The sequence below is a fragment of the Tiliqua scincoides genome, chromosome 2 (genome assembly GCF_035046505.1).
Source record: "Tiliqua scincoides isolate rTilSci1 chromosome 2, rTilSci1.hap2, whole genome shotgun sequence".
Lineage (NCBI taxonomy): Eukaryota > Metazoa > Chordata > Lepidosauria > Squamata > Scincidae > Tiliqua > Tiliqua scincoides.
Genome location: NC_089822.1, coordinates 49164554 through 49191533, shown reverse-complemented (window position 1 = coordinate 49191533; position 26980 = coordinate 49164554). Strand labels below are relative to the sequence as shown.

The following is a 26980-nucleotide window of genomic DNA, read 5'->3' as shown; positions in this document are numbered from 1 at the left end:
GTGGGAGCATTTTTCCAGATGTGACCCTGCTAAGTGGACAAAAACATTTTTTTTAAAGTAGGGCTCCTTTTATATTTAATAAAGGGAGAGGGAGCAACTATCTTTCTTCACCCCAGCTTGTGTCTTTTCTAGTGGCTGGTATATTTTTGCATCTTTTTCTTTCTAAATTGTGAGCCCCCAGATGAACCATCTTTTCATTTATTTTGCAATATGTAAACTGCTCCATGAACTGCTTTGTTGAAAAGCAGTATATAATAATAATAATAATAATAATAATAATAATAATAATAATAATAAGGGACGTAGACAATGTAGCCTACATTTTCTTCATATTTAGTGAGTTCAGCTATACATACAACTTTCACAACTAAGGGCCCAATCCTTTCCAGTTTTCTAGTGCTGGTGCTGTTGTGTCAATGGGGTATGCACTGCTTCCTGTGCTGGGGGCGGGTAGTCACAGAGGCCTCTAAAAGGTATGGGAACATTTGTGCCCTTACCTCAGGGCTGCATTGCAGCTGCACCAGTGCTAGAAAATTGGATAGGACTGGGCCCTTGGCCACTGAATTTTAGATGAAAGATGTGAGACTTCTATTCCTAATTTATATTTATTATCCTAAATAACGAAAAGTCAAAGTGCTTTTTTACCTGGCCTGTTTTGTTGCTTAGCCTCAGAAGTCAGGACATATATGTCTGCTGGAAATAAACAGGCTTATTGTGAATCTCAGTTCCATTTTTCATAAAGTACTAATGTAGCCTAATCTATTGGATAACATGGTTTATGAACATGCTGCAAACATGGAGCTAAGCATACTGACCTTGGGGCTTTCCTTTGCCATGGTATCTGAGACATAAGCATTATCAAAGCAATTCACTCAGTCTTCCTGGAGAATCATGGATTGCTTTTGCATTCCCTGGTGCCTGATTATTACAGAGATTCAGAAGGGGATGCCAGTCCCTCAGGATAAGGGCAAAGTTCACAGCTGCTGCTTTGTGTGAATTGGGACTTAATGAAAGAAGAAAACAGCTCAGCATTAAAGACTGAAAGATGCTATTAAAATCCTCCCCCTAGCCCCCTTTCCATACTAACTAATGGACTAGGCTTCTGCCTTAGGGAGGCAAAAGCACTAAGGCACTTGGGAGGGGAAAAAGAATGAGCAAAAAGAATGGGGGGAAAGGGTGAAAGACAAAAACATAAAAACACCATTAAAAGAATCTCTGGCCTTGACAGCTGTGGGAGAAAAGGAAGAGAACTATAGACCAATTTTTTATTGGGTAGTCTTTCTCAAAAGCAGCATTTGTACACTACCAAGATGGATGCTTGGTGTTCCTTTGTTCTTCTAAGGAAAATTTGATATATTAGGTGACCAAATATGAACAGAAAATGTTTCTGTTTTAAATGCATTTGGTTTTTCAGCTTGCTCATTTGTGGGCAAAAAGCAGAAAGCTGAAATGATTCTTCCTTGGCTGAGCTTTTCATTAAAAAAAAATCTTGTGTCTTTTTATGTGCAACATTACTGAAGGCTAGAGGAAGACAAATTGTGATTCAGCTCAGAATTCCTTAGTCAAAAGACAACATTTCCATGATATGGATGTGTAAAACTATTCCTCTGTTGAAATGTTAAGGGGTTAAAGCAATATTTTGTGTTGATGCAATTTTACGAATTTGTGTTTGCCCAAGGTTATGCACATGATGTCTTTCTGTTGGCATTTGTAGGAGAAGTCCAGATGTACAAGCAAAGGAAGAATTATGGAAACACATTCAGTAAGTATGACTTATGGCAGGGGTAAGCTGTTACTACAGTATAGTATAAATCTATTTTTTTTTTTAAACACATGTCACATCTCTCTGCTTTCATCTAATCTCTTTCAGGAAGGAACTTGTGGACCCATCTGGCCTGTCTGAGGAGCAATTAAGAGAGATTCCATATACCAAAATAGAGTGAGTTTATTCACTAGAGAATGTGCTTGTTCCTGTATAAAATCTGCACATTTCTTTCATTTGTTCCTTTCTGTATACAATCTGTTTTGCACGACACCTGCTATACTTCTTTTATGAAGATGTTCATTGCAAAGGTTTGCGCAAGAGTGGAGAGAGCAGAGGACCTTTTTACTTTAATTAAGGGTATAACCAAACTGTAAATATCTTCAGACATCACAGAAATGAAAGTGGATTGCTCAGCTCCAGTTAATTTCATCAGGCTTCTGTGGGACATGCTTGCAGTATGCTTAATTTAGAAAGGCCAGTCTCGACATTACTGTAAACCAGCAAGTACAAAACTATGACCTGCGTACCAGATCCGGTGCCCGTCGGAATCCATCCCCCGGGGTGAACAGAACTTAGTGTTCCACTGGGGAGCCTCCTCTTCGCACTCCAGATCGTTCCCAAATATCGGAATGGCTAGCTGCTTTTAGGTTCAGTCATCCAGCAGGTTTTGCATCCTGATTTCTGGAAGAATGTGACTGGCCAGTGCAATGTTTGGGGGTGATCTGCAGTGCAAAGTGGATGCTCCCTGGCATCCATTGGTGAGCTGGGTTCGTGCTGGGGAAGGGATTTTCTAGATGCAGCAGTCTCCAATTTGGAGACCGCTGTTTTAAACCCATCTCTTAGAGACAAGATTTAAAGCAGGAAGTAGATCAGAAGTGGTTGTTTTATATAGGTGGCATTTGACTCCAGAGAAAATAGCAAAAATGTATTCAGGTTTATTAAACAAGTGTTGGAAATGTAAAAAGATCGAGGAAACTTTTTATCATATGTGGTGGACATCGAAAAAGCAAAGAAATATTGGAAAACAATACATAAAATCTTACAAGCGATATTGAATTGTGTAATACCATTCAAACTGGAAATATTCCTCTTAAATGTGACATCAGAAATTAAATAACACCACAAGAAATAACTTATTGTACATATTAGTACAGCTGCAAGAATATTATATGCGCAAATGTGGAAATCTATAGAAGTTCCAATTAGAGAAAAATTAATAGATAAGATTTATGAAATAGCAGAAATGGATGTATTAACAGAAAGAATGAAAGACAAAGATCCAGGTAGAATAAGAAGATTTTGGAAGCCTTTTTATGACTGGATAGATAACTTTAGAGTAGGGGTGCCCAAACCCCAGCCCAGGGGCCACTTGCGGCCCTTGAGGACTCCCAATCCAGCCCGCAGGGAGCCCTCAGTCTCTAATGAGACTCTGGCCCTCCAGAGACTTGCTGGAACCCGCACTGGCTTGGCACAACTGCTCTTAGCATGAGGGCGACTGTTCAACCTCTCGTGTGAGCTGTGGGACAAGGGCTCCCTCCACTGCTTGTTGCTTCATGTCTGTGATGCAGCAGTGGCAGTGAAGGAAAGGCTGGCCTTGCTTTGTGCAAGGCCTTTTATAGGGCCTACACCCCTGGTTTAGATAAATTAGTAAATATTATAATGATAGATGTGGTAATATTTGCATCGAAAATGTTTTTTCCAGTTTTTTGTTTATTTTAAAGAATGCATGTTGTATTCCATGGCCAATACCCTGATGTGTAACCCATGTAGACCCATCCCTAAGTCTAGCCCATTTCTCTGCCCTGTATCTGTAATAAACAAATAATAAAAAGTAGTTGTTTTAATACCCCCCCCCCCCAGGCTGTGGGGGCCTGACTTGCCACTGCAGCTTAGCCTACTATAAGTTGGGTTTTAATACTTTTTTCACTAATTGAATACAGGTGGGCCCCATATCTGTGGGGGTTCCATTCCGCCCCCTCCATGGAAAAGGAAACCATGGATACAGGGAACACTATAAAAATAGCACCCCCATGCCATTACATTACCATATTTTTTGTGTAGTCATGCTGGAAATGCGGGTGCTTCTCATTTTAAACTTGCATAAACAAAGCAACATGATGTGCAGACAACCAGCCTGCATACTACAGAGAGACTAACAGAGAGCAGGAACTGTCCTGCTTCCTATTAGTCATCCTCTAGCATGCAGGCTGTTTGCCTGCATGTTGCACTGTTTTGTTTAAGCAAGTTTAAAGTAAGAAACACCCACACTTCTAGCATGACTACACAAAAAGTAAGGCAATGGAATGAACATGCAGGGGGTCATGTAGACCCCCAGCTCTGCAGATAACGGACAGCCCAATCCTGAGCTGCCTGCAGTGCCCAGGCTCGGTGGCTCCGTGGAGGGCTGCCACTGGATCCTGCACCTCCTATGCTATCGCAGGAGGCACCTTGGGAGAAGGGCACATTCGTCCCCTTCCCCCGAGTAAGGGAAGCAGCCCAGCAATGGGGCTACTCTCTTTAGCTCCGACCAAAAGATAGGCGCTAAAGTAAAGGCACTCGTGTAGGGCGTACAGCCCTCCATGAGCACTCTGGATCCTGTGGAACTCATGTCCGCCACTCCCCCTCCACCTGACACGCCTCCCCCCTCCCTGGAACGCCTCCCGTTCTGCAGCCCGGTGGTCCGGGAGACTGCCGAGCTGCAGAACCCAGGCGACCGCTGTGCGCTAACCTAGCTCCAGCTGGCACTGGGCTAGCTCCTTATGGCATGTTTGCAACTGTGGCCCACAGCACGCAGCCGTGCCGCGGACCACAGGATTGGACTCTGAATCTGCGATACCAGATCCACAGATACAGGGGCTTTTCTGTACATGGTAAAAATCAACTAATGCAACCTGTGGTGATGTGTGAAAAAAAAGATGTTTTGGAGGCAAATTGCCACTGCAAAAATGGTGGAGGGGGAAAGCATGAATCCCCCTCTCATGGCACATTATGCTTCTGCACTGAATCTGCCCCCTATGGCTGTTGGGGGTTTAAAAGGACCACTTCTGTTCTACTTTCTGCTTTCAGCCTGGCCCTTAGCAACATGATTAAAGTAATGTCTAGTTTTGTTTTTTTCCATCGAAACTCTGACTAGAACAAAATATGTGTGCTTTTATCTTTTCAGAGATTCAATCTAAATCAAGGTCAAGTCAGACATGACAACAACAGATCCATGAGATAACACCTACTAGAGAAGATCCTTACCAACATGTAGAAAACCAATTTAAACTCTAATGTAAAAGGAATGTGCAGAAGCCCCTCAACTTGGGGATGTACCTAGCACAGTCAGTCCCCCAAAGTGATCTTTTTCCACAGTTATGATCCAATACCAGAAGTAAGCCCTGCATGGAGACCATCTCCTTATGGGACAGACTGTAGGAAGATAGACTATAAGTAGGAGAAGGCAGAGAGAATTATTAATTTATTTATTTCACATTTTTATACCGCCCTTCCTTCGAAGAGCTCAGGGTGGTTTTACACAGCTGCTCCTCTCCTCCTTCTTGTCCTCACAACAACCCTGTGAGATAGGTGAAGCTAAGAGAAAGTGACTGGCCCAAGGTCACCCAGGAAGCTTTGTGGCCAAGGGGGGGTTAGAACCTGGATCATCCCGGTCTAAGTCCACCTCCCAAACCACTACACCACCCTGGCTCTCCATACTATTTATCCAGAAATCCCTTTACTGCCTACATTGAACACCCACCTTCATTTATATGTGATGGGGATTGATCCATATTTTTAAATCTGTCATCATACTGTCTTCTTTAGATCTCAGTGACATTTCCTACTCTCTATTCAGTTTGCTGCATTGAATACTGGTGAAAATCTAGGAGTGGCTTTGGAACAAATAGCCAAGCCCCCTTTTTCTCATAAACTCCCTTTTTCCAATTTACTCTTACTCTGATAATCTAACATGCTTGGTTGATCTGCTTGACCTGTCCTGAGGAAGGACAGGTCACCTTAAGTTGCCAAAGCAGAGTTGCTCTTTTCAGATCAAGCTTCCATTTCTTTTTGATAACTGGCCATCTGGGATGCTGACTAGTGATGCAAGCTAGTGCTTCTGACAGGAGTGGAATCTCATTTTGCATCATAAAGTGATTTCCTGCATTGCTGAACAAGAGTAAAGGACAGTGGTGAAATTCAGCAGGCTTTGATGTAAAAATATTATTAAACTCCTTTTCCAATGCACACACACATACATAACAGGCATTATATTAGCCATGTCAGACATTAATACTTAATTGCAGACTTCCCTAACATAGATTGAATACCTTGTCTGTTCCTTGTGTTCCAAATGTTCTGAGACACTCAGGTGGAAACTAAGAACTGCTTTTAGTAATAAAACTTAGGGCTCAATCCTAACCTGACGTTAGGTCAGCCCAAGTCCCTTGGACTGGCCTGGGAGGGTCGCAAACGTGCTGTAAAGCACGTTTGCACCTCCATGGGAGGAAGCCAGGCTGGCGCTCCCAGAAGCGCTGGCCTGCAGAGGCCGACGGAGACATCCATGCTGGTTTCCTCCCAGATGAACCGATGCAAGGGTGACAGGTAGGCATCGGGTTGGTGGGGAGGGAGAGGGTGGGAGGTGTTCCTGGGCTGGGGGAGGGAGGGCGATGGTGGTGCTCAAGAGGTGGTGCAAGTCCGAGAAAATCCATAGGCGCCAGCAGCCCTTACCCAGCGGTAAGGGGAAAAGTTTCCCCTTGCCTCTGGCTAAGCAGCTTCTGGCCACAATCCTGCGCTGGATACAGCGCAAGCCTCCTGGTTTGCCTGTTTAGCACAAGTTAGGATTGCGCCCTTAGTGAATAGGATACCTAGAGTATGTCAGTAATCCTCACAACATCCCTGAAAGTTAGCTCAGTAATATTACTCCCATTTTACAGGAGAGACCTGAGGGTAAGAGAATAATCTGTAAGATCCATATTGAGTTTGTCCTTAAAGATGAGAGGATCCTGGCACAAGTTACTGCCGCCTGGATCAATCCTAACTTCCCCTCATTGGCTCCCTTCCTTCCCCTTTCCCCATCTCGAAACACTCCATCTGCTTCCCTCCCTGCCCATGACATGCCCTTGCTGCAATGTACCACAGGTGGTGGAGCCCAGAGTCTGTGGTGGCATGCATCCAGAGCCACAGCCGCTTTGCAACAGCAGGTTGGACTTGGCTCAGCAGCCGCATGTTCTTCATGCTATCACTGGGACTTTTGCAACAGCAGAATGCTTGTTCTGCTATCACAAAAGGCTGATGGGTTGGGCCATTAGTGATTCTAACCAGCTCCTTTAATTTTATTTCCCCATTAGGACTCAAGGTGACCCCATTCGCATTAGACACTCCCATTCTCCTCGAAGCTATCGCCAGTATCGACGTTCCCAGTGTTCTGATGGAGAGAGATCTGTTCTGTCAGAAGTGAAGTATGTTAAATATTTGGTCACTCATTGTGAATGGTTTTCTGACAAAGAAACACTGCACAACCCCCAAGGGCCACAGATGAGGTGAAACTACCATTTAATAAGATGGTTGTGCAACGTCTTGTAAAAATATAGGGTGGCTGATTCTTCAGGAAATAGCTGGGTGTTAAAGGTCTGTGAGTTGCACCTTGCCCTTTCTTACCTCCTCCATTCTCCTTAGTTGTGACTAAAGGAGAATCTGCACCATAACTTACAGGATGTTGGACCACCATGTATTTTTAGAAGCACAAAACCTCTATAAAAGACATGCTATCTTGTTAGAGGGAAAGGCAGTACAGGATATGAAACAATAATCTCCACCTTCTTCAGGAATTTGTGAAACTGATTGATGGAGAAGTAGTCATATGAACCAACTGTGAAATTTTGAATCACTTTTGCACAGCTACACCCAGCCTCCCCAAATTATCATTTTATATGTTTATTTCCTGGGAGTTACAGCATTCCTTATCATGGAAAAGTAAGAATATTGAATAGAAACCCTTCTTAAACATGAGAACAAGTATCTGAAGAGAACGCTATACTTTTAACTTCTAATCTATACTTTAAGCTGCTCCAGCTATCTTTAGGGCATAAAAATGTTGTATAAGAATACATGGGCACTGACAACATAAGATTTGCTTCTACCTTAAAGTGTGTGCTGATGAACAAAGAACACACAGTCCCCTTGTATGCTGTTCTATTGCTGCAGTAATTCTGAGCCCCCTGCAGCTATTCTTTCTGGGAGGAAATTTTCATTGGCACATATGGGAACGTCCTTTCCATGGCAAATTGTAGCCATGGCAAATTGTAGCCAATTCCCCTGGTCTGGATTTTCACCGTTGCAGAGACAAAGTGTTAAATCTCCTTCCTCCCAAAGTGCAATCCCGATCTGGATTGGGATCCTGCTGACCTTAAATGCAGATTTACATGATTAACTAGGGTTTGTTGCTTAGCATGTTCTGCTTAATGTTGACTTCACTTCATTAATGAGAAGGTATACAAAGAGCCTTATTGCAGGTTGTGCTGCTGTTTACTTACATAAATTGTACTTGTAGAAAGAAGCTGCCACATAGGTGTATAATTATACCTACTTCCTTCTGCAACGTATCTGCCTTCTAAAACTACATTCATTCTATATTTAGAAAATAGATTCACACAAAAGATTGTCCTAGAACTCAAAAGCCCTACTGGAAGTTTATTCATGGGTATATTTCAAAAAAGGCTGGATTGCTACTAACTTCTAGCTTTCTAACATATCCAGGCTTTCTTGCTAAGTGAATGTATGTATTTTCTTGACCATCTAATGCAGAAAATGATCCTGAGTTATGGTCAGTTTGACTCTCTATTTTTAAATTTTTTTTGCTTCCTTCCCAAAACTAGCAATGGTGGTAGGGATTTTCATTGGGACCATTGTGGGAAGAGAAAGGGTTAAATCTCCCCATTCACTGAGGTCTCAATCCATCTCTCATATACACATCTCTCATATACACAACCACTATTTAAGTTCAAAGAAACACAAAATACGCATTTAATTTAATATGTAGTTTGCCTTTTGAATGTAGTGGAAACGTGCCGAAGTGTAAGAATTAAAGCTCCCAGCATAAGCTGCAGTTTCCACTAAATTGAAACCTATCTAAGCTACTGCTATATACCAAAACTTATAATTAATCTTGGGAGCTTCCGTTTTGTTGTACAGGCAACTCACGATTTACAAGGGCATTACATTCCCTAAAACCATGTCTATTAAAAACATGTAAATTAAAAGAATATTTTTGCCATAGGAACCTATGTAAATGGTACAGATAAGGGAAAAGTCACTTAACACTTGTGTTGATGACTGGGCAAGATGGCAAAGGGGGAGGGTTGAGGAGGGAGATTACTAGGAGTGGGAGAGAAAGCCTACAGATGTTGATGTCTGAGAAAGCAGCAATTAAAGCAGCAAGCAGTAGCTCTGTGAACATATTTTCTTTCTCTTTTTTTATCTTTTGACTTTAGAAGAGAACCCCCACCCACCCACAGGAAGCTGCCAGCATATAACAGGGTTGCTTTCTCTTCTTTACTAGTTAACTAATTGCATTTCAGTGCAGCTTTGGTAGTGCTAAACAAAGCTGGCAAATGCCTCAGCTATGGCTTTCTATCTTCTGGAGTGGATTGGCTGCATTATTTCAAGAATTGTGCATGTAAATTAGACTTCTGGTATTTTCAAATTGCACTACAGTATTTCAAAAGCATGTATTACTACTATCATTATTATTATTATACTGCTATCCCGTACAGTAGTTCACAAAGCATAGCAAAATAAATCACAGTAAAATAAATCAATAGAGGTGTTTGAAGAGTGTTATTTTACTCCGAAGTAAGCCCATTGTGTTTAGTAAGACTTACAGCCCAATCCTATGCATGTCTACTCAGAAGTACGTCCCATTAATCAATGAGGCTTACTCCCAGGAAAGTGTGGATGGGATTGGGCTGTTAGGCTGTAATCCTGTCTTACTTACTGGAAGCAAATGCCTCTATCAATAAATGGTTCCATGTCTCCAAAGGGCTCACAGTCCATGTAAATTGCCTGTATATGCTTTCATCACCTAGAAAGAATGGAACTGTGCAAATATTTGGAACTAACTGTTGATAAAAGCATCATTGGAAGGATCTGCTCATATAGAAATCTCAAGCCCTAGAAAGAACCTCTTTTTATTGTATACATTTTGCAGCTTGTTTTGTCTTTCAGTTCAAAAACAGATCTGGTACCGCCGTTACCTGTAACCCGCTCTTCAGATGCTCAGTGCAGTACCATGACAGTATCACAACAGGTTGGTAATGGAATTGTTTTAATTTTGTTCTTATGTCAGAAAATGGTGTGGTTGTGAATCAAGTGTGATCAATGTGAATCACATTGATGTGAGGGCTGTGTGTTTAACCAAATAATCAGTATGATCAATCAACTAAAACAAGGGTGCCCAAACCCTAGCCCTGGGGCCACTTGCGGCCCTTGAGGAATCCCAAAGCAGCCCTCACAGAGCCCTCAGTTTCCAATGAGCCTCTGGCCTTCCGGAGACTTGCTGGAGCCCACACTGGCCCAGCGCAACTGCTCTCAGGGTGAGGCAATTGTTTGACCTCTTGGGTGAGCTGTGGAATGAGGGCTCCCTCCACTGCTTGCTGTTTCACATCTGTGATGCAGCAGCGGTAGCAAAGGAAAGGTCAGCCTTGCTTTGTGCAAGGCCTTTTATAGGCCTTGAGCTACTGCAAGACCTTCAATCATTAATATAATCTTCAGTTCATCTTTAATATATTTGTTTATGTAAATATATTCAAATTTTAAATGTAAATTCCTTTTTCCCCTGGCCCAGTGTCAGAGAGATGATCCTGCCAAATTTTAAAATGCCTGAATATTTAACTCCATAATAAGTGAGCTATCTAATTTCCAAGCTTTACTGCTATCATCTTGCTACTCTTGAAATAAGTGTATTGCTTTGCACCGCACTACCCCGGGGCCATGCCAATTCTCAGCTCAATCCCAAACAGACTCCCGTTGAGAGGACGGGCACATGTGCAGATGCAAACATGCTATAAAGCATGTTGTGACCGCACAGGGGCCAGTGTGCAGGCCTCTGCTGGCATCAGAGCAGCACCTGCCAACCAAAATAAGACCAAAGCCAGGTGGAGGGATGGGCGATTCAGGGCAGGGAGAAGGGCAGTTCAGGCCCAGGAACAATGGAGGAGGAAAGATTGAGCTGGTATGGCTCCAAATGTTCCCTTACCTCGAGGAGACCTCTGGCTGCCTGCACAGGATACAGCAGCAGTTGTTTTGGTGCCACTGTATTGTGCTGCAGGTAGCCCAGTTAGGATTGGGCTTTTACTCACTAAAGCAAAAAAGTTCACATAACTTCATCTGGCTGAATGTAACAAAATTTTTATTTTATTTTATACATATTCTGGCAATGCACTATTATTCCTAAGATTTACATACATGGTAAGAAATAACAGAGCTTCCCTTGCAGAGTGTGTCCAGTTGTTAGATCAATCATTTGTTCCCATCAATCTCAGCAAATTCATCTGTTTATACTGGAAGTAGTGAATCCTTTTGTAGGATTGGGACCTGAACATTAAAAGCAAGTTAGTTCCTATTCGGTTCTATATTGTGAAGTATTTAATTCAGTAATTTGTTCTCTTTAGAGGCGAAATGGGTCCAAAGACAGCCTGATAGAAGATATGTCACAGGCGTCCCTTAACAACCTGGATGGAAAGCACAGCACAAAGACAGTAAAAATTGTACAAGCATCTCGGCTCAAGCTAGAGACTTGATTCCCATGATGGAGGACTACAAGTGAATGCTGCTGCTTTATTTTACAAGTGGTACAGAAGCCCAAATACACTTTAGCTAGAAAGATGTTTCCTTTGGCCTAGAGATTTCATCTATGAAATGACTTTTCCTAAGAAAATGTTGAACTTGAGCCTGATTATTCTGGAGGAGACTGCTTCATTTCCCTCCCCTCAGCATTCCTACTTTGAGCGTTGAACAAAAAAGTCCAGTTAACATCCAAGGGGTACTTATGGAGAGATCATATCATTCCAAACTAGTATGGATGGACTGAAATAATGGACTGATTATGCTCTAGATAACTCAAGAATTACATGATTCCAAGCATGGAACTACCCATTTACGTGTTCAAGAATCAATGCGTTTGCCAAATGTGCAATAGTAAATGTTCTTTTTGAATGAATTTTTCCAGCTTATGCCCAGAATGAGGACTGTAATTCATATGCCTTTACTTGCCTAGCAATGACATACTCTGTTCTTGTTCTAGCAGTGTTGAGTCCATAAGATCATGATATAACAAGTTACAGACTATCAGTTACACAGCAACAAGCTTTTCAGTCATTTTATATGTGATCTGATTTTCAGTAAACTGTTGTACTGGAATTTAGACTTCCCTGTATAATTCATATGAGTGATGCAACTGTCTGAGGGCTCAATTCTATCTAATTTTGCAGCACCAGTGCAGCTGCAATGCAGCCCCAAGGCAAGGGAAGAAATGTTTTCATACCATAAGGGGGTCTCTATGACTGCTGCCCCACTACAAGACCCATTGGCACAGCTGCACACTAGAAAATTGTGAAACTAGAAAATAGCACTAGAAAATTGGATAGGATTGGGCCCTGAGTTGTTTGGATACAAAGGAAAAGCCATAGCTCTGAGGCATGCTTTGCATGCATGTATTTCTTCTACATGCTTTGCTTTGCATGTAGAAGAACCCAGGTTCAGTCCTCTGCATGCTCCATTACTACATTTTTATCAGCTGATGGAAAAGAGCTCTGCCAGAGACCCTGAACCACTCAGAATAGACAATCATGGGCTAGATCAGTGGTCATGGTAGTGTTGTTGCTGTCATTTTCCTTTCCCTCCCCATCAAAATTTGAATGTGTGCTATTACCATACTCTTCCTCTGCTTACTATTGACCTGGAAGGAAAGGCGCAGAACATAGCAGCAGCACAAAACTGGCTACCACTATGTGGGTGAAGAAGTGGAACCATTGGTCATGCACTTTGCTCACCGGGCTCTTGCAGGTAGGTCCTATGTTTCAGGTGGGCTCTAGCTCCTACCAACCACAGGCTAAGTGGACCAACAGTCTGACATTATACTATATAAGGCAGCTTTGTATTACTATAGATATTAAGCTATGAATGATACAAATGATAGTCCAGGAACAAAGATTTGCAGAGCAGCCAGTTTTAAAGCAACAATGTGTAAATAGGCTGGAATCTTACAACTCTCCTATTGGCTGCACACTAGTGACCAAGGTGTTAGGTTGTCAAATACTATTGCCAGAAATACTGAGCTCATTACCACTGCAGCAGTAATGAGGTGCCTTGCCAAATGGTCTCACAATGCTAGTTCTTTTGGGAAAAATTACCTACCATTAGGCCACTGTTGTGGTAGTACTGGCTCTGGAGAAAAGCACATATTTAACTCTCCTCTCTGGGAACAAAAGGGGGCTGGATGAAAGAATATAAAGGGATGCAAGTCCTTGTCAAGTATTTACTACTAGGGAAGTATTTACTACTCTGAGCAAGTATTGGTGTAGCAGCCATGCCATAAGAGTTAACAAAACTTGATATACACTGCTCAAAACAATAAAGGGAACACTTAAACAACACATCTGAGATCTGAATGAACGAAATATGCCTATTAAATACTTTGTTCCTGACATAGTTGAATGTGCTGACAACAAAATCACACAACAATCACCAATGGAAATCACATTTATCAACCCATGGAGGTCTGGGTTTGGTGTCATACTCAAAATTGAAGTGGAAAAACACACTACAGGCTGATCCAACTTCGATGTAATGTCCATAAAGCAAGTCAAAATTAGGCTCAGTAGTGCGTGTGGCCTCCACGTGCCTGTATGACCTCCCTACAACGCCTGGGCATGCTCCTGATAAGGTGGCGGATAGTCTCCTGAGGGATCGCCTCCCAGACCTGGACTAAAGCATCCGCCAACTCCTGGACAGTCTGTGGTGCAACGTGGCGCTGGTGGATGGAGCGAGACATGATGTCCCAGAGGTGCTCCATTGGATTCAGGTCTGGGGAACGGGCGGGCCAGTCCATAGCATCAATACCTTCATCTTGCAGGAACTGCTGACACACTCCAGCCACATGAGGTCTAGCATTGTCCTGCATTAGGAGGAACCCAGGGCCAACCACGCCAGCATATGGTCTCACAAGGGGTCTGAGGATCTCATCTCGGTACCTAATGGCAGTCAGGCTACCTCTGGCGAGCACATGGAGGGCTGTGCGGCCCCCCAAAGAAATGCCACCCCACACCATTACTGACCCACTGCCAAACCGGTCATGCTAGAGGATATTGCAGGCAGCGGAACGTTCTCCCTGCCGTCTACAGACTCTGTCACATCTGTCACATGTGCTCAATGTGAACCTGCTTTCATCTGTGAAGAGCACAGGACGCCAGTGGCAAGGTTCCCAATCTTGGTGTTCTCTGGCAAATGCCAAACGTCCTGCAAGGTGTCGGGCTGTCAGCACAATCTCCACCTGTGGACGTCGGGCCCTCATAGAGTCTGTTTCTGACCGTTTGAGCAGACACATGCACATTTGTGGCCTGCTGGAGGTCATTTTGCAGGTCTCTGGCATTGCTCCTCCTGGCACGAAGGCGGAGGTAGCAGTCTTGATGCTCAGTTGTTGCCCTCCTATGGTCTCCTCCACGTCTCCTGGTGTACTGGCCTGTCTCCTGGTAGCGCCTCCATGCTCTGGACACTACACTGACAGACACAGCAAATCTTCTTGCCACAGCTCACATTGATGTGCCATCCTGGATGAGCTGCACTACCTGAGCCACTTGTGTGGGTTGCAGACTCCGCCTCATGCTGCCACTAGAGTGACAGCACCGCCAGCATTCAAAGGTCAGCCAGAAAGCATAGGGACTGCGAAGTGGTCTGTGGTCACCACCTGCAGAACCACTCCTTTATTGGGGGTGTCTTGTTACTCGCCTATGATTTCCACCTGTTGACTACTCCATTTGTGCAACAGCATGTGAACTTGATTGTCAATCGGTGTGGCTTCCTAGGTGGACAGTTTGATTTCACACAAGTGTGATTGACTTGGAGTGACATTGTGTTGTTTAAGTGTTCCCTTTATTGTTTTGAGCAGTGTATATATAGAAAGGGCATTATGACAGAGGTATTCCTCAAATGATAGTTATGTAATTAGGTAAGGGATAGTTTTAACTAATGCATTCTGTTCTGACAGCTATGGACTGAAAAATTCTCCTTTTGCCAGCAATCCTGGCCTAGGTACCAGCATATTACCAGAAGCTGAATGATTCCACCTAACCTTCTAGGGATTGGACAGTGCTGGTTCCCTTAGCTTGGAAAAAGGGTGATCAAACAGGCTGGCTTCATAGTACTCTTCCTCAATCTGAGACCAGCTGGAAAGCCTTGTTGAGATGGTGCAGAACATAGATAGATACTTTATTAATGGTCATCCGACCAGCTAGTCAAAAAACAACCCAACAAAATACACAAAATTAAAACCAACATCCCTTTACACATATATAAAATCATAAATTTATACTCTCAATTTTCTTTCTTATCAACTGTGCAGCATGGCAGAAACGGGCCACCCTGAGCGATATATCAGGATTTACATCAGACAGCAGAAAGGCAAGCTGCTCCTCCACCTGCATTCCCGTTACAGTGCCAAAAACCGGGGAAATAAATTTATATCGCAAATCATCATAATTTGGACATTGCAGAATAATGTGGGCAGTTGTCTCCACCACATTATTATGGCAGGGGCACAGTCTCTCTGAATAAGGACGCTTTGCGTAACGCCCCAAAAGAACTGCTGATAGGAGTGCATTGCACCTGGTGCAGAACATCAATTTAGCTCTCCAGGCCTATTTTGACAACAGGTATCAGGCTTAGAGCAAGGGGGTCTCTCATGTTCCCCAAAGAAACAAGTTCCCTAAACTTGCTTCCTTAGGGAACCAATTTGGTTCTCACTTTTTTAGGGAGCAACTTTAACCATCTACAGCAGTGTTTTTTAACCAGTGGTCTGTGTACACATACTACCCATCATATGAGAAGTGTTATCCATTGGTAGGCAAAGGGCTGCAGCCATGTCACTTTAGGTTTGGCAAAGAAGTAACTTCTGAGCAAAGCTAAAAATCAGTCACTACTCCCTGTTCTGCAGCCCCATCAAGATTTGCAAAGTAGCAGCACCTGTTGTTGCAAGTGCTTACAAGAACAGATCACAGCAACTGCTTCTCTAAGTGAAAAAGTGACCACTCTGACTGTCAAGGCCCCAAGTATTTTAGATAATGCTGGTATGTGAGACAACATGAGAAGTGGCATACTGGAAAAACACTTGACTTGTCACAGGTTCTCTCTTATAGTAGCTTCATACAGCCCTGCATCATTAATTACATAACCATTCAGCCTCTGCAACCCTGAAGTTTGACCTTCACAGCACAATTGATGGGAGGGGGGAAGAAGTATCTTCACACAGAGAACTTTGATACAACTTAGGTTCGGAATTAAGCCACTAACAGCTCAATCTTAAACTGCCCAGTGCCCATGGCTCCAGTGGCACCCAAATGACAACCACCAGATCCAATGAGTGCCAGGCATCTCCTAAGGGTAAGGGAGCATTACCCTTACCCCAGATAATGTAGCCATGGTGCCAATGGGTCTTCTTGAATCTGTGCCCACTTTTGAGTGGGTGCAGACATGAGGAGGCATATGTCAGGCTGCCCAGGCCATGAAGGAGGTTAGGATATGGTGGCAGAGCCTGCTACCATGTTCCCACCCTCCACAGCCTGATTCTGCAAATCTTGGAGCTCTGCCGAACCGCCTTCTAATGGCCTCACCCTCTGTGCCCAGCAACTAACCGTACTTCTGTCGACTGCAGATTCTCCATAAACTGTACACAAACGTTTGTGAATGTTCCCAACAGTTTCTTTCTCCGCAGTGAGAAATTCAATGACACGCTGCTTGTAACGTACATCACTTACAGAAGCCATTTCGAAACACTGCTGCAGCTACGCTATCTGTCTGCAGAAACCAAAAATTTGTGTGCACACTCCTGAAAATTCAAATAATGTATATCTAAAGTTTCGCATTCATACCATTCCTGTAGGCTGAGAAAAAAAATGTGGTGCATTACTTTCTGGGCGACCCTGTTAGCTTTGTGCTGAAAGATCCAAAAGCAACCAAGATGCACATGAACTTTATTTTTTTGCAGCTGTAAATAGTATGGGCTTTACAGTGTCAGCATCTCATCACCACTGGAACAGATCCAAGCAGCCTGGTGTTAGGCTGGGCTGCTCAGGAGTGGGGTTAGGATCCAGCCTAGAGATGTAAAATTTCTAGAAATTTTTAAAGCTCAGAAAAAACCCAGTTTTTTTTTTTGGAAAAAACAAGTTTTTGGAAAAGTTGAAAAAATGCTACATTAGCACTTTTTTTCCTTTTCCAGACTGAAAGTCATTATGTTACTTTAGGAACATAAAATATGACTATGGACAATGTGACTTGGCATAAAATTATCACAACTAGCATATTAAAAATATAGTGTATCCCAACAATTACAAACAGAATTTACTTTTTAACTAATATTTGTAATTGTAACAAATGGAGCAACAATCTCCTGAACTAGTTTATGTGGAACAGACAAAAAACCTCCACAAAACAATTTTTAAAAATCCAGAAGTAACAATTAATCATTTTTTCCCCTGAATTTTTCTGGGCCTTCACATCTCTAATTTCCAGCCTAAGTGGCACAGGCTGGTCTCACCTCCCTCCTGGGCCCAACCCACCCACTATTCTGCTTGCTGCCTGCCCCAAAATGTCCTCCCCAACCCTCTGCATTGGCCTCCCCATGTTGGTGCAAACTTATCCTTGCACCACACTGGCTGGATCTGGCCTCCATTGGCCAGCACATCTGTGCACCAGCCTGTCTCAGTGCACCAGCCTGTCTCAACTCCCACATGGTCTCAGGCATGTCTTATGGCGCACTTGTGACAGTCCTGGGGCAGCGCTCAAAGAATGCTCTGGATTGCATTCACAGTTCTCCTAACAGTAATTTTTACTTTTTAAAATAATCAAATAGCCAAACATGAAATTGTTGTATTTTGAACTTTTACTTAAAAAATAAGCCTTTGGGCAAATCCTAACCTGGTCTACTCAGAAGTAAGTCCTATTGTGTTCAATGGGTCTTACTCCCAGGAAAGTGAGGTTAAGATTGCAGCCAAATTTATTTTAAATTAGTTAATGCATTTTTGGGGAGAAATGGGGGCTGAATTAGCAACTGGGTGCTGTTAATGAGATAAAGGAGGAGAATCAGAGCAAAACCAAATGCATTGTTTTGGGAGAGGGGAGACAGATTATACAATTTTCCATGGAGATCTTGACAAGGTTGCCATTGTGAGTTCAACACCAGCAGACTCAGATCAGAGATAAGACAAGCTTCTCAATATGCTAGCTTGAGTCAGGATTCAAAGCTCTACTACTTTATCCATGCCCAAGAGTTTTGTAGGTACTCAGCAGGCTTTGAATTCTCCTTTTGAACAGTAGATTCTCTACCTATACCAACAGCTTATGAAATCCATCCCAGATTCAAGCTACAAGATAGCATACCAATCTTCAAAGATGGGCCTGCTTGAATCCTGTTGTAGCAGGTGCAAATTTTAAAAGGAACAGATAAGCAGTGGTTTTGGTCTCATCTTCCTGGCATTTGGAACATGCTAGGTGGAGAGCCTACTGTTCTTAAGGACTCAAGTGCAAAGTCATGCAGTTTTTACTCCAGGCTTTAAAATATGATAATCTATTTAATTTTTTGGGAAAAATACCTTTTTGAAGCATAGTTGAATTAAATAGCATTACAAATCTGCTTCCTAGTGTCTAACATGTCTATTATTGAACTGTTACCTAGCTGTCTGTAGATGCCAAACAAAATGAGGTAGCCACACAAATCTTTTTCTTTACTGGAGGCCAAGTAAACTTCAATATCACACAGAGATCAAAGTACAGAAAGGACCGTCTTTCAGTTGAATTCGTTTTGTCTGCAAGAAAAAAACAAAACCAGAAAGTATTAAGCATGTGATTCCAACCTCCCCACGATAACGTCTGTTGTATTCAGAGCTAAACTAGACTTTGTATCCTTTCCTCCAAATTGCAGAGCTACAGTGGGCCCCCCAACAGATACAGATTTCTACAGATAATCAAATCTGCAAGTGCCTGTGAGAAGGCTTTGGCAGGCCATACACTGTCTCCTCACATCTCAGAAAACCTTCCAGACACCACCAGAAGGCACTTCCAGTCATGTTCGGTTGGTCATGTGTAGCCCTTCAGGACAGCTGGCACCCACATTAAGTCAAACCTACGTGTACCAAACCCACAGATAAGGAGCGCCCACTGTACTGTTTTAACTTTGCAATATCCAGTGAGGCAATTTAAGTTAAAGTGCAAAGCCTGAAGCTCCACCGTCAAGAAGGGATTTGATCCTGCATTTCACATTTGCAGCTTTACCATCACATAAGGGTAGAGACAGGAGTACCACCAGATCAAGCTAAGGCTCCCTCAAATGATATGAAAGCAGCCTTGCATCCTGACAAGCTCCCTCTGCCTCTTGGTACTGCTGTACAGAGTGCTTCCATGGCTGCCTGATACCACCTCCAGAGTGCCTGGCAATGACACTGTATGTCATTACTAATTTTCAAGTAACTTCCTGGGTGTCCTTGGGCCACACACTCTCTCTCAACCTAACCTACCTCACAGGATTGCTGTGAGGACAAAAGGAATGAAGGACCTATCTATGTATACTGCCCTGAACTCCTTTGAGGAAGGGCACTATAGAAATGTGAAAAATAAACAAACCTGTTTTAGACTAGCCTCTTAAAGAGCTACTGTTGACAAATACACCAATCTGACACCAATCTGAGAAGACAGACACCAATCTGAGAAGAGCAAACGCATTCGGAACAGACAGCAGGCAGCACTTAAACCAGCTGCCCATGAAGACCCTGGAATCTTGGTTGTTTTCAAGACAGAACCAAAGCACTTCCTGGTTCATCTATGCACTGTACACAAGCTACAGGTGCTAATTCTGAAGACATAGAATATCTCATTTTAGGGCAAGGAGTTGGATTAGAATTACTGGGTCTCAATTTCCGTGTCTGACTCTACACAGTCAAAGGCAGGGAACACACATTTATCTACATAGGTCATGTTCTAGCTGAAATGTAGAGAAGGTACATAAACCAGCTCTTGGACACATGGCAGCTAGAGTTCATATATGCCTTTTCTGACACCACATTCACTAAAGGAAGCAATGAATGGGCAACACAAAGGCAAAGTTGCATAATAAAGAATGAGTCACTGCAGAATTGTATTTATTTAAATGTTTATATCTTGTCTTTCCTCTCCCCCACTGGGTAATGCACAAGGCAGCTTGCAGTATTGTTTTTACACATCAGTGCACTACAGAAGTAATGGGAAGCATGCCTTTCCATTCTCTCTTCCTTCCAGTACAGTTTGTGAAAGGCAAAGGGTCCCATTCAGCTTAAAATGGCACCAGCAAGTGGAAGCGGTGATGGCAACTGTTTGCGTTGTCAGTTTTGCTGCCTCCTTCCAGGGCAGCCAGTCTGCCTATGAACTTCACATTCATTTTCTCACCAATTGTCTCAGGGCAGCTTACATACCAAAGCAACCTATTTGGCCGCTGCATGCACTCCCATTTCAAGTTTTCAGTCAAATTCTTCATTTCTAACTGCCCATGTCCAAAGCTACCATCTAGTTTGTAGTTAAGATGACCAATGCCCAACAATTCTTAGAGTTTTATCCCACAAATGACAAGCATATTCTTCAGTGGAAGGTACTCAGTTCAAAAGCAACCAAAACATAGTATGTGACTTTGCAGATAACCAAGATATCTCCCCTTTACAACTTAGGTTAAAAGATTTCTAGGTTGCCCATTACGCTCAGCGTTCATAGTAGTATTCAATGCACAACACTGGTACTCAAGCTCAGAGAGCAAGTTCAGCTTGTTCTCACTGCAAGCACAAAATAAATGTAGCTACTTATGGATAGAGAGATGCTCTTTACAATCTCACATAACACCAGAGCCAGGGGACAGCCACTAAAATTGAGTGTTGGGAGAGTTAAACAGACAAAAGAAAATATTTACTCAGCGTGTGGTTGGTCTGTGGAACTCCTTGCCACAGGACATGATGATGGCATCTGGCCTAGATGCCTTTAAAAGGGGATTGGGCAAATTTCTGAAGGAAAAATCCATTATGGGTAACAAGACATGATGTGTATGTACGACCCCCTGATTTTAGAAATGGGTTATGTCACATGCAAGGGAGGGCACCAGGATGCAGGTCTCTTGTTATCTGGTGTGCTCCACTAGAGCACATGGTAGGTAGGCATTTGGTGGGCCACTGAGATACAGGCAGCTGGACTAGATGGGCCTATGGCCTGATCCAGCTGGGCTGTTATGTTCCCTGTCCTTCAGACAGCATTTTCCCTACAGTTCCTCCCAGGTCTTTCCCCACAGTCAAACTCACACTAAACAAAAAAGGGAGAAACAGCAAATTCGCTATCTGATACTAGATGTATTCCAGCAAGTGCCTCTTAAAAAGATACAGTACCCAATAGCTTCTTACCTATATATATTCTGAAGCGTAAAGTTCATTGTCCATGATTGGAGGAATTTTGCCTACTTCTGAAAGAGGCAAGGAATAATTAGCCAAATCAGTACAAGTGAAAAATCACTCAGTATATGAAGTAATATTTGCCATTAAAGTAACACATGCTTGGTGCTTTAGCAACAGACTCATTTCTTGATCAACCCTGGAATGAGGAATTATATGTTTAGCATATTTAAAGTAATAAACTTCAGTGAAGTTGAAGTTTATTACTTTATGTTTATGCAGGTTTTTTTACTTCATTTATTTACTTCAGTAAAACTCTCCTTCCCAAAATGGAAAGCTCTCACTCCAACTGCCACACAGCTTTTTTTTTTTTTTTAACCAAGGAACAATATGTGCACCGCAAATTATGCGGGCTGCACAGCAATTGCTTGCAGCAAGTTACCATTCCCCTTAAAGCTGGGAAAGGAAAGCACATGCAGAGATGCCATGAGCCTGCATATGCAGCACTCTGGTCCCAGTACCAATATTTAATGCCACTAAGCAGATGCAGCAGGGAAACCCCAGCAATTTTCTGCAGAAGAGCAACGCAATCCTAACCAACTTTCCAGCACTGAGGTAAGGGCAGGGAACAAACATTGTCTTACCTCCATGACTGTCCCTCAACTGCAGGGTGCAGCACATGCCCCACTGGCACAGCTATGCCAGCGCTGAAAACTAGGTTAGGCTTGTGCCCTTATTTAACAACACCATCGGTTGCACCCTTTGTAAGAAATACAAAGTCTTTTGGGATCCACTTAACTCAATTGGCCATTGTAGGTGAAGAAAGTTTTCTCAACTGACAGGGTGACTGAGGACCCGATCCTCTCCAACTTGCCAGTGCCCACGCAGCCACACCGTTTGCCGCACCTGCTGGGGGGGCAGCAGACAGAGGCCTCATTAAGGGAAGGGGTACTTGTTCCCTCAACTTGGGGTGCACTGCAAGTGCACTGGCGCTGGAAAGTTGGACAGGATCGGGCCCCAAGTGCCTGAACTATGGGCACAAATGAGCAAGAGATCCTCCTGCTGGCTTACTTTGGCCCTGCAGTGCACTGAATAGGTGTGGAGTGGCCCATATTGTCCTTGCTGCGGGGCACCAGGCGGCGCGCGGCTCCAGACACTGGAAGGCATCTCAACAGCCACTCCTCCTCGAATGGGTGGCGCATGCGCGCATATGCCGTGCATGGAGGCGCCTTGTCCCGCATGCAGCACACCCACTGGAGGAACCGTGCCTAGGCTGGGCTGGAAGGCTGCAGCGCGGGGCGCAGGAAGCCTGCTGGGTGCCTTCCCTGAGCCCGCGCTCACTAGCAGCCCAAGCGAACGGGCAACGCTGAAGGCAGGAGACGCCCCCAGGCGCCCCTGCTGCAGCTCTCGCATGCCTTTCCCTCCTGGGGGGGGGGTCCGGGCCACGCTCCTCCCTCCCACACGGTCCCGCACGCGGCGCACGCCCCTGCAAGAGAGGAAACCCCAGCGCGCAACAGCTTTGCGCGCAGCCCAAGTCTAGGCAGGCCTACTCAGAAGTAAACCCCACTGCCTCCGGCGGGGCTTGCTCCCAGGAAAGCGTGCACAGCACTGCAGCCCCAGGTTCCTCTCCTGCAGCCCCCACCCCAGCGCGCGCACACAGCCTCCGAAGGCCCCCTCTTCTCGCCAAGGGCGCATACCTGCAAGCACAGCCTCCGCCCGCCCCAGCCGGAGGGCGGACGCCGAGAGGGCCTACAAAACCCTCCGCCAGCTCCCTATATGCTCTGTCTCGGTGGGACAAACCATTGCTAGCTGAGCGGAGGGGGTGGGGAAGGGCCTCGAGGGCTGTACCATCCCCCTCCACAAGGGACTGAAAGAGGAAAAACTCTCGCAACGCAGCCTGGGGGGAAAGCGTGGCGCGTCACAAGTCGCTCCCTGTTGCGCAAATCGGGAAAAGAGGGGCCGGCTCTGCCTTCTTTGCTTTCTCGCCCTCCCTCCTTGAAGTGGTGGTGGAAGCGTCCAAAGACAACCCCTCCCCCCCACACACACTCCCCTTGGTTGATCTGGCGTGGGATCTGGGGAGAGGCTGAAGACTGTCAGTCTGGCACGTGGTTGCAGGCTGCATTCGGCTTAAATGGAAACTACAAGCAGGCCTAGTCGTCGTCCCCCGCACTGGCGATAGGAACACCAGCTTACCCTGTGGGGGGGAGCAGCAGCAGCAGCAGCAGTCTGTGGATCTCCTTGCCACAGGATGTGGTGACGGCATCTGGCTTGGATGCCTTTAGAAGTGGATTGGACAAATTTCTGGAGGAAAAATCCATTCTGGGTTACAAGCCATGATGTGCATGTGCACCCTCCTGATTTTAGAAATGGGCTATGTCAGAATGCCAGATGCAAAGGAGGGCACCAGGATGAGGTCTCTTGTTGTCTTGTGTGCTCCCCAAGGCGTTTGGTGGGCCCACTGTGAGATACAGGAAACTGGACTAGACGGGCCTGTGGCTTGATCCAGCGTGGCTCTTATGTTCTTAGCAGCCCAGCCAGATCCGCCCTCCCCCTTTTCCTTTTGCAAGCGTTTCCCAAAGTTTAATTTCGTGTAAGCCATTAACATTGTGAACATGGTTGATGTCAGCAGTAAGAAGCCAGTGACATTGTCAACCGAATACAAATACTGTGCAGTAAATCATTGTTTCTCAAGCTGTGGGTCGGGACCCACTAGGTGGGTCTTGAGCCAATTTCAGGGGGGTCAATATTCAATATCATTTCAATATTTTATTTCTAGTATGTTAGACTTGATGCCAACGTAGTATGTGACTGCATTGGGGGAGATCTGTACTTTTAACAAGCTACAATGTACAGGTGTGTGCCACTTAACAATGGGGATACCTTCTCCAATCCTTGTTGTTATGTGGGTTGGTTGTTAAGCAAACATTCAGTCCAACCTAGTGCCTTTGTTGTGTAAACAGACCCTGCCAGAAACTAGCTGGCTGCACAGGTCACTGGAGACTGATTACCTCTTCTTTGCATTAAGAGCCTCTGTGCTATGTAAACAGATACTCTGCAGCAGACTATGGGAGTCCCGACTGCCTAATTAAGAGCCTCTTTGTTGTGCTTTGACCACTGTCATATATGCAGTCCATCATTAAGCGGAAGGTTGTTAAGTGACATATGCCTGTATATGCGTTTAACAATGAATAACACAGGCCAACACACATTTTGCTTCCTTAAACGTTGCACCAATTCCTGGGTATATTTGGGGTGCTGATTCCAAAAATGGCATCCGTTTTGCCCTATCATGTCTAGTTTTGGAGACACAGCATAGCCTCTTTAGTGAATGGTTCAGGCAGCTCCCTTGTGAGGAAGTCTACACCATGGCTTCCTCATGAGGAAGCTGCTTGAACCATTCACTAATGAGGCTATACTATATCTCCAAAACAAGACGTGATAGGGCAAAATGGATGCCATTTTTGGAATCGGCACCCCAAATTCATATCAAACCACCATAAAGTTTGGGAAAAACCTTTCTGACCCTCCATTTTGTAGGCCTGTGTAAACAATAGGGGTTACTTCTGGGTAAGTGTGGATAGGATTGCAGCCTAGGATTGTTAAAAAATTTTTCCTGCTTGATGAAAAGCAGTCATGACATCACTTCCTGGTTAATGACATCACTTCTGGTAGGTCCAGACTGATTGTCATTCTAAAAAGTGGGTCCTGGGCTAAAATGTTTGAGAACCACTGCAGTAAATAATTATAATAAATGCCATGAATAAGTGCTATTGCCAACTAATTTATATGGTAATAAAATTGGATTTCAAGTGTGGGCAGCATGGAAAAGCAAGTCTCCATTTGCTGCTACTGAGGATGCTCACTAGCTTTTTGTTGCACCCTGGCTGTCTTCCTTTACAGGTAGTCACGCTAAAATGGCAAAATCAAAGTGGATGTGGGCAGGCTTGACCAGGGCCCATGAAAGTGGGGTAAAGGGGGCAAATTGTACCTGGGCCCAGGGTCAGAAAGGGAACCCAGAAATTTCCTGGGACTGTAATATTTTCCAGTCTCACTCGGACTCACTACCTGCATTGGATACAGGGGGCACTACCACGGGCATGAAGCAGCAGCTATTGCTGCAAGCTATGCGCATAGGGCCCAGGAATGCATACATTCCTGGTGTCACGTCTAGGGGGAAGCTTGCCTGCTACAGTAGCTCTATGGCTTGTGGATCTGCTGAACATGAAGGGGTATATAGGAGCTCAGGGACACAGCTGTGGGACTATAGCTGCTGCAGAAATAAGTTTTGGTACACACAGGACACTTTCCATTCTAGTATGAGCCTAAATACAATGATACTAATTTTCTGCAATGATTCTTTATATTTAAATGTTTTTGAGAGACTTAGGGGTGTGTTTATGTTACTGTATATAGCTGCTGACATCATTCTGGCAGCTGCACCTGGGCTCCAAATTGGGAAACCCGGAAAATCTGGGCTACAGAGACTTATCTGGCTGTTACCACCCTGTGTGCATTCTCCTTGGGCACCTCCCTCCTCGTATGGGTGGCAGAACACTGAGTGTTTGTGTGAAGCCTTCCTGGGATTAAGGGCACAATGCTAACCCGTTTTCTAGCACTGACATAAGGGCAATGCAGCTCCAAGGTAAGGGAACAAACATTCCCTTACCTTGAGGAGGCCTCCATGAGTTGGCCTCCTCCAACTGCAGGATGCAGCACATGCCCCACTGGCACAGTTATGCCAGTACTGGAAAGTTGGTTAGGTTTGTGCCCTAAGTACCTGTAATGAGAGAGTTCTGAGCAGCAAAGTGTGAGTGAAGTGCATTTCCTGTATATCTTCTGAGGATAGATGTTTGTGCAAAGTGCTCTTTCTCTGTGGTTCCCATTAGAATGATTCACTTTAATGTGTTCTGAGTCTGCATGACATCTACCAGAGGGGTAGTTTGTTGTGGCAAAAACCACCACAACTAGCAACCTACACAAATGGTAGGCTTTGGGGTTTCATTCCTATCATGCCCTGAAACATTTTTTTCTCTTCTGCACCCCTTTTGTTGTTGTATTTATTGAACATCCAACCTGAAAAATAATTCTGGAAAACCCAAACACTTGCTTGCCACTTAAAAAAAAAATTTTTTTTTTATGTTTTACTTGTAGGTGATCCTAATCAAATGTATCATTTATTTTTATTTTTGCTTGGTGTAACCTAATCCTATGCAAGCTTACTTGGAAGTATGCTCCATTGAGTTCAGTGGAACTTACGCCCATGCAAGTACAGTGATGCCTTGTGCAATGAAAAACTCGCAAGACAAAAGCGTTTTGTGATTTTTTTGGTGACTCGCAAGACGAATTTTTCTATGGCCATGCTTCGCAAGACGAATTTTTTTGCATTTTTTTTGTTTGTTTTAAATCGCGCTTCGCAAGATGAAAATTTTGCAATACGAAATGACTCGTGGAACGAATTAATTTCGTCTTGCAAGGCACCACTGTATATGTATGATTTCAACCTGAAACTTCTAGGCTTATACAAATTCTTTTCAAATGGTCACAACTCAACTGAATAGTAAGTAGCTCAAGC

The 26980-nt window shown here is 44.1% G+C and overlaps 1 protein-coding gene, 1 long non-coding RNA gene and 1 other non-coding gene across 7 annotated transcripts in view; 1 reads left to right on the top strand and 2 right to left on the bottom strand.

Annotated features, from left to right (window-relative positions):
* Window positions 1–12108, top strand: part of EPB41L4A (erythrocyte membrane protein band 4.1 like 4A) — a 102550-nt gene extending 90442 nt beyond the window's left edge. Inside the window, exons 18-22 of one of the 2 annotated variants that reach the window (XM_066613999.1) lie at window positions 1715–1762; window positions 1871–1939; window positions 7093–7203; window positions 9968–10037; window positions 11413–12108. In XM_066613999.1, coding sequence (XP_066470096.1) covers window positions 1715–1762; window positions 1871–1939; window positions 7093–7203; window positions 9968–10037; window positions 11413–11541 — 427 coding nt within the window. In that variant the 3' untranslated portion in view covers window positions 11542–12108. Of the gene's footprint in view, window positions 1–1714; window positions 1763–1870; window positions 1940–7092; window positions 7204–9967; window positions 10050–11412 lie in introns of both variants that reach the window. The other variant, XM_066613998.1, reaches the window with a different exon arrangement.
* The window catches only part of LOC136639633 (uncharacterized), a 30036-nt gene extending 6829 nt beyond the window's left edge, over window positions 1–23207 (bottom strand). The window contains exons 1-5 of one of the 4 annotated variants that reach the window (XR_010793708.1): window positions 23106–23207; window positions 21421–21479; window positions 18683–18816; window positions 16648–16810; window positions 11134–11335 (exon numbers count right to left, since the gene is read on the bottom strand). This is a non-coding gene — a long non-coding RNA (uncharacterized lncRNA). Of the gene's footprint in view, window positions 1–11133; window positions 11336–16647; window positions 16811–18682; window positions 18817–21420; window positions 21480–23105 lie in introns of those variants that run through there. The other 3 variants (XR_010793707.1, XR_010793706.1, XR_010793709.1) reach the window with 3 other exon arrangements.
* LOC136643409 (small nucleolar RNA SNORA13) lies at window positions 19978–20106 on the bottom strand. The gene has a single exon (XR_010794012.1). It is a non-coding gene; the product is annotated as a small nucleolar RNA SNORA13 (small nucleolar RNA).
* Window positions 23208–26980: the final 3773 nt, after the last annotated feature.